Raw genomic sequence first — 7,700 nt, 5'->3', positions numbered from 1 at the left:
CCCACACTGGCGGGGACCTAAAACTAACATCCCCAAATGAGGTAACAGCACTTGAGTCAACAAACTGCCCCCGCCAGCTGGACGGGGCGAGGGGGACCGCGACCCCGCTCGGTGAGGGGGTCCCTCCGCCTGCTCCGGCGACCGTCCTGCTGTGCCCAGACCGGTGGGTGGCACACAGCAAATTCCCTCGGGCACCTGGGTGCAGGTCCTGGTGATCCCGCTGTTGCTTTTGCATCCCCTGGCGGAGCAGGACCTGGTCCTCTCCAGTATCCTCCGGTTTGCCTCTCGTTTGCCGGCTGGGGACACGATGGAGGAGCCACGCTGGCCCCTGGGAGGTGGCCACAGGGTTGTGTGGCTCAACCGGAGCTTGGGGGACACCAGCGACCTCTGACATGGTCATCTCTTGCTTCACGTGAGGCATTTTGGGGTTGGGATGAGGAACATCCATCCGTCCCAAGGCTGGACACTCCAAGCAGCCAACGAAAACGCAACTGAAGATACATTTGTGAGCCGGACCTTGGGAAAGTCATCCGATGTAATGCAAGGCTTCGAGCTGATGAGCCTCATTAGGAAACTCATTAAGACCCCACTGTGACCAAAGGGAGGAGAAGGGGCAAAAGGGAGGGTGGGGGAACATGGACCAAACTTCAGCGCTGGTTAGAAGCATCACCTGAAGAGGAAGGATCGTGGGAACCAACCAGCCCATAAAGGACCTTTGGTCCACGAAGTGGTACCAACCCTGTATTTGGCTCTTTTTTTTAAGATTTACAGATTGAGGTGGGTTTTTTATTATTTTTAAATTTACTGCAGCTGGAGAAACTGAGGTGCAGCAGGGTGCAATGCCTGCAATTCCAGCGTTTGGTCCCAACTGTTTTGCTCAGGTCTCTGCATCGCCGGTGCAGTCCCGTGAGCCCATCTCCTCATGGGGGTTGGTCGACATTGCCCCCTCCCCTGCTACCTGCGACCTGGGCACGTCCCCCACTGCTGAGCCCCCACATTGCCCTCGATGCTTCTGTCTGCAGCTGAGTTTTTAGCGCAATGCTACTGCAGATCTGGCTTGCTCTTGCGGACCAGGATTGGAGCTGTTTCTGGAACACTTCTCCTTATAGCACGCACTTTCCTGTTTTCCCACGGGTTGCAAAATGCAAAGGATTTTTTCACTTTGCTGTCAAGATTTGGCTAGAGACTTGTTTACTGGGCCTACAAAGCAGGGAAACCAGATAATGCCATTTCTCTGTTATCTGCTCGGCTTGGGAGGCATAAAATTTGTTGCAATTTTCAGGAATATGCCGAGTGGAAAGTTAATGGCAAGCAGGTGGGAGGCGTTTTGGCAGCCGAGGGGAGCGATGCTATGGGAGGATGCACCCTTGCAGTCTTTCTGCAGCTGTTTTGAGGCGTAATTGGCATTTTGTACTAACAATGCTTCGGCTCGTTATTATGCCCAGAGGAATCCAAGGGAAACAGGGCGGCAGACTCGCTGGCTCGCCAGCTCCAGCACGCTGTCGCCCAGCGGAGCGGGCAGAGAGGAGCAATGGATGAGGCCAAGCCGTGATGTCCGCCCACCCCCGAGCTCGCCGGTGCGTTGCCACGCACCGGCACTTCCCAGCCTTACCATCCCCGTTTCCAAAAAGACTCCCAGCACAGCTCCAGCGAAGCCATGGGGAGGACAGCTGCCTCGCACAGAACGTGACTGTGCCCAGAAGGAGGAGGGAAGCATTAAACACCGGCACGGTCGTAATCGCCCAGGTGCTTTAGGGTCCGAAATGAGATTTTGTCAATCATCTGGTGAAATATTCTTATATATTCAATATAAAATTTGATGGGAGGCTTTCCCAGCGTGGACATGGCTGCAAGGGCCGTGCAGACGTTGCACAAAGCAGAGTAGGGGATGCTCTTGGGAGAGGCTGTCTTGCCGTGGCATCTGGGCCACAGGCATCGTGGTAATAAGGTCCCTTCTTGGAAACATCCTCAGTGTTAAGGGCAGCACGGCTAAGAACATCATCATTTCTGCAGGTGTCTGGGAAGGAGCATTTACACCCAACAGCAGCTGAAGTAGGAAAGTAATGACCATGAGATGGCAGTAGCTGGGTGCTTCCCCTCCTCCAGGAGCACGGTGGGTGCTGTCGGGAGGTCCAAGCCCTCTCCAGGGCTGCCAGGCAGGGCCACCACTAAGCCATATGGAATTTCAAGAGCGGCTGTGGTCAGTAGGAGCGATTGTGCTCGTATTGTGCATGTATCTCAAGGGCTTTTATGAACACACTGTGGCTTCACTTTGCGTCTCACCACCATACAGTAAAGTCAAGAGTCAGTCCATTTTACAAATGGGACAGCAGAGGTTCATGAACCTGAGTAGCTATTTCTGATGCTGTGCAGCATAAGCTGTGACAAGTGCCGATTTCCCAATGCCTTGGCAATGCTGAGATCCAGAAACAGAGCATTATAATGCCAAAATCCGCCCCTGAGCCCCATTCGCAGCTCAGACAGATACAATCACTCCATCAAGACCTCACCAGCCATGTGGTGTTGTCTCTTCCTCTTTCATAAACTTAAAACTTCAGCCTATTTGAAAGTTATCAATATATTCTATCTTCCCTATTACATGAAACTCATAGTTCCCACAAGAATCATTTTGAAGGTGGGTATCAGAAAAGCCAGCAGACCATACCCACCCACCAGAAGAAGGTGTCTTAGCATATAGTCTTGGGTTGGGCTTGCCTTTCCCCAACCTTGGCACTACATTTTACTACTCGCTGGTCTTGTAGAGGGTCTGAAACAAATGACATAGAGGTTTTTGCTCTCACTTTAGGGTTCTATGAGAGCTGATGTAGCACTGACAAACAGTGAGGCCCAAACTCCAGGCTGCTGTGCTTCCCAGTTGCTTTGCAGTCAGATGCCACCCTACCGCAGCTGTTAGGTTACAAGATCTCACCAAGTACACAACTGTGGAGGAACTCCACATTTTTTGCTTTGGTTTTGGGATGAACTTCTAGCCTCTCTGCAAAGGCAAAAAGCTTTCCAGTTAGCCTTTGAAGAGGCAAAGGCAAAGTTTCACTCTCTAAAATTTCCCATTGCTCTTTTTCTGAGACCTGGATGGGCTCAGCTGATCTTTCTACTTGAAGAAGACCACATGGGCCTCTTCGCCTCCTGCCATATCCCCCACCGGGTGATACTGCTGAATGTGGGTTTTCATTTACCTTTTACACCCCAAAAGTGGTTGTATCTTATTTTGATGAAATTACTCTCATCTTTGTAGGCTCACATGCTCAGGGTACTACAGGTTAAAACAGATCTCCCACAGCAACACAGCTGCTAATCCTACACAGAAGTTGAAAAGGATGGTACTTACACAGGTTTTAGCTTCTTTCAGATATATGGTGGGCCAATTATTTTGCACCTGGTCTTTACAGATGACCTGGAAAGACAGAAGAAAAGCAACTCTCAAATTGTTGATGTAGGTTGGAAGAACAGTTGGTCACTGATACTACAGACTGCCTCAAGCCAGGAGATATCCCAAACAAAGCTCTGATCCATTTTATGGAAACAAAATAGGCCCAGGAGCCCTTCACTCAACCCTTTGTATGTGGAAAGGGTTTTCACAGACAACAGACGTTGTTGTCTGCAGGATGTTTGCTAACGCACTTCCCAAACCGGGCCTAGGATTTGCAGTATGGGTTAAAGCAAGAATTGGCTTGGGCAGTAGGAAGATCCATGCCAGTGGGTCATGAGGCAGTCCTGCCCTACAGAAGATGAGCATCTAGAAACAGAATCCCCTTCCCTCCTTCCCAACACTTTAGTTATCCTGGCTTGTGTTTTGAGACCCCCCTACGCTCCCAAACCATTTTCTGCTAATATCATCCATGGACGGTTGACGCTGAATTGTGGTCTTTGCCCTCTCGTCATGTCCAAGTCCACCCCAAGGCAGCTTCTGCTCTCCATAATGCTCCCCTCTCTCTTCCCAAATTTCACTTCTTCCCTATTCAGCACCCAGACCATAATCCCCTTCGCCTCCATCCTCCATGTCTCTTCACTGGAAAGCTACAGGAGAAAGGGGTTTAATCTAGAAATATTTTGCTGCCTCGTGTTTTCCTAAGGCGGATCTCTCTGACACAGACATGCACAGCAAGAATGGCTGCCGGCTTTACATGTACACGGGATGCCAGCTAAATATTAACAGACCCCACTATGACGTGCCCGCCTCCCCGTAGGAGTCATTACCTCATTTTGGAAAGAAGTGTTAGGGTGCTGGTGGCCAGGACTGCTGCTCGCCGTCTGGTCCCCCGGGGCTGGGGCTGATGGCTGTGCACCGGCAGGGCTCTGGTCAGCACTTGTTGGTTCGGTTGACAAAGATCCGGCATCATGGCTTCTCTGGTCTGGGCCCCCAGTATACAGCAAAAAACAAGCAGACAGACACTGATACAGTATAGAGGATACAGCTGACAGGTCTGCTTCTGAGCAGCTGAAAATAAGTTTTCAGCTCTAGCCCTGCCTTGAAGCTCACTGTGTCAAAGCTTGGAGAGGTTTTGGGTTTCTTCTTTCCGTTGTTTTTTTTTTGTTTTGTTTTGTTTTTTAAATTAGCTAGGATATGAAAAAAAGTATTATTGCAGATCGTATTTTCTGCTGCTGAAACCCATCAGACTGTTCTGGAGAGTTGAACCCAAAGGCTGTGATAACTGTACGTTGGTAGCTGGGTAATCACTGAAAAAAGGAATATTGCTGGATAAATGGGGTGGCTCTCATTTCACTTTATCTGGGGTGTCATCCATGGAGGTTTCTACAGCTCTGTCTGAGCTGGCTGCCCAGGATCTCCCATGAGTTCACTGTGCAATCCCACTGACAACTGCAGCCGCCTCCAGTAGGAGGGGATGAAATGCTGTAACCTCTGTTGACTGCATCTCCATCAGCTATGGAAGAAACCCAGAACATGCTTAGAAGAATGCCTGGTACTATGGGAGACAGCCTGGGGGGGTCCTGCCTGCACATGCCCCACATCTACCAGCTCCATGCAGGTGTCTCAGATACCCGAGATCATCTCAGATGCCTTTCTTAAGGTCTGTAACATCTTACAGTTTCTTGTGCAATGGGAGTAGTGCAAGGAGCATAGCAGCCTCCTGCCTCCCCAAAACCTTTTGAAGAAATGGATCTCCATCCCTGGGTTCCTAATTGATCCTTAAATGCTGACAAAGAGAATTAAAATGCCACATCCTGTTCACAGCCTGTTTGCTTTTGGGACTCCTGCCTCTTCCACAGAAAAGATGAGGGATATTTATATCCCAGACACATTCTGAAGGCTCCTGGAGAGAATTAATTTCAAAGCCATCTGTTTCTCTTGCATTCTCTCACCTATTTATTAAACATAAAGGTTTTTGAAACCTTTTCATGCTCAATGCTTGAGGTCTGCTTGAGGTCAAATTTGAAGTAACATAATTTCATATATCATCCTTTAATGGAGAACAGTCCTGTGGAGCAGGAGAGGAAAGAAACATCCTTCATGAAGACACCCATTTCACCTCCTAACACCTGCTAACATGCTCAAAACATGACTTGTTTGAAGCCAGTGAAGATGGTCTTGCATTGAGACCTTGGCCCATTCAGTGATGCTGACAGCAAGGAGGAGCTGGAAGGCCGCGGGGGAAGGAGATGTTTATTTGAGTGGCTTCTTTATTGTAGGTAGCTGGAAACTGGGTTAAGAACAACCTTCTCCAGAGGAGGATAATGAAGGGCTTCAGTGTCATCACAGCTTTTATTCAGAGCCAGATCTGAACTGACCCCACAATCCCACTCAAGTCTGGAAGGCCCCATGGAGCCCTCAGAGTCCCACAGTATGATTTCTTCCCCATAAACACTACCAGACAAAATGCCAAAGGGGACCCTAGACTGTGCCTCACCAGGATGCTTATGAACTAACATGGCTAGCTAAAGCTCCAGAGGTCTAGGGAAAACATGTTAACAGCATTCAGCAAGATCCACATGAACACTTATAATGCTGCTTAGACAGAAGTCAGCAGCCAAACCCCCTGCAGCTATGACGAATATCCTATCTAAGTGCTTAGACTCTTTAGAGGTTGTAGACTCAGAGTTTAGCCACAAAATCTCCTTAGTCATCTAAAGCTTATTTTCTATGTATGCCCAGACAGCCTTCACCAAGCTGTCAGCCATACTAGGGATCTTCTACAGCCAACATTCAGGGTGCTCTCAATCTGTTTCAGCAACTCTACAATGTCAGTCTCCACCTTCAAACTCATTGCTGCTGGCTCCCTTTTGCAGTCACTGAAGATCGAGTCATTGCAGCTGATGGTGCTTCCGGCACAGTTTGGTCCATCCGAAAGCCAATATCTACGCTTAGCCAGTTGATTCATGCCTTGAATTTCACCAACTGCATTGACTCGATCTCCACCGATGACAAACAAGGAACTAAACACCCAGTTGTCATGGAGACAACTATGCTGGAAAGTCCTAAAATGATATGAGGTGATGACACCTTGTACTGACAGGAGGTATTTAGGGTAGCCAAAGGAAAAGACCACAAAAGGGCCTCCCAACCAGAGAAATCAAGGTTTTTGTCTTCTGGTACCTGCTCCAAGAGTCGGCGTGGTGGCTGCCTCTGAGACTTTGTTGATGCTGCCAGGTGGTAAAGACAGAGACGCTTTACTGGTGGTGGAGACAGGTCCATCAAAAGGGGTAACAGAAGTGTCGATACTTCCGGGTCTGGTGGAAAAGGCCAGTCCCTGGACTGGAGAACTGGGAGAAGAGTGAGGCTGCTTGGCGACAGATGTGGGAGAAGAGACACCATAGTCTTTGAGCGCAGGGGGAAGGCCGCTCGTTGGGAGTCTGGTGATCTCAGCAGTGCTGGTCAACTGGTCTGAAGGCTGGTTTCCCTGAGCTTGCACACTGGGAGTGGATGCGACAGCAGTCCCTAAACCTCCTGGGATAGCTGGAGGGGTGCTTCCATGAGTGAAGACAGCACCTCTGGCAGTGGTGGCTGCTGAGCTTCCTGTGCTGGCTGGAGGGCTGGTCTTCTGCTGGGCCATGCTGGAGGTTGCAACAGAGGTAGCTGTTGAGGCTCCAGACCTGGTTGAAGAGCTGACCTGCTGAGATAGGTGGGGCGATGTCGTGGGGGCGAGTGGTGGGTTTCCCAGGTTGTTTGTGGGGGTGGTCCCTTGAACTGCAGCAGGTGACATTGCAGGGGTGGATGTTGGGTTTCCCGGGTTGCTTGTAGGGGTGGTCCCTTGAGCAGTGGTGGGTGATACCACAGGGGCGGATGGTGGGTTTTCTGGATTGCTTGTAGGGGTTGTCCCTTGAGCTGTGGCAGGTGACATCGTAGAGGTGGATGGTGGTTTTCTTGGATTGCTTGTAGGGGCGGTCCCTTGCGTCTTGCTGGTGTCTGTAGTCGTGATGACCTGCCCATTTTCTCCTAGGCTTGCAGAAGTTGTCTTTGTAACATCCTGAGAGCTGACACCTAGGGAAAAGTAAAAACACCAAGATGAACTTTAAACTAAGGAAACTACCCTTGGTTTCCACCCAGAACAGGTGTTTGTAGAAATAAACTCTGACCAGAAACGATGAGTCATTGACTCGGGGCTTGTCTCGTGCTCTCTAAACTCATACCAAATGCCACGTTCTGGTATCACTGTGTCAAGCAGAAAGCAGAGCAGAGGAGGAGGAGAAGTCAAACTCACAGGACACCAAATGGGTTGAAGGGG

At 49.8% G+C, this 7,700-nt stretch overlaps 1 protein-coding gene across 1 annotated transcript; it reads right to left on the bottom strand.

The window, feature by feature from the left end:
• Positions 1-3,346: 3,346 nt before the first annotated feature.
• On the bottom strand, positions 3,347-7,316 carry LOC104623389 (podocalyxin-like; the record flags this gene model as incomplete). The annotated part of the gene is made up of 3 exons (XM_010290465.1): positions 6,572-7,316; positions 4,216-4,370; positions 3,347-3,412 (listed from the first exon to the last, which is right to left on the bottom strand). Coding segments are annotated over exons 1-3 (966 nt in total), but the record flags the coding sequence as incomplete, so codon positions are not given.
• Positions 7,317-7,700: the final 384 nt, after the last annotated feature.

This window comes from Phaethon lepturus, unplaced genomic scaffold (assembly GCF_000687285.1).
Source record: "Phaethon lepturus isolate BGI_N335 unplaced genomic scaffold, ASM68728v1 scaffold21587, whole genome shotgun sequence".
Classification (NCBI taxonomy): Eukaryota; Metazoa; Chordata; class Aves; order Phaethontiformes; family Phaethontidae; genus Phaethon; species Phaethon lepturus.
This window is presented reverse-complemented; position numbering and strand designations above follow the sequence as displayed.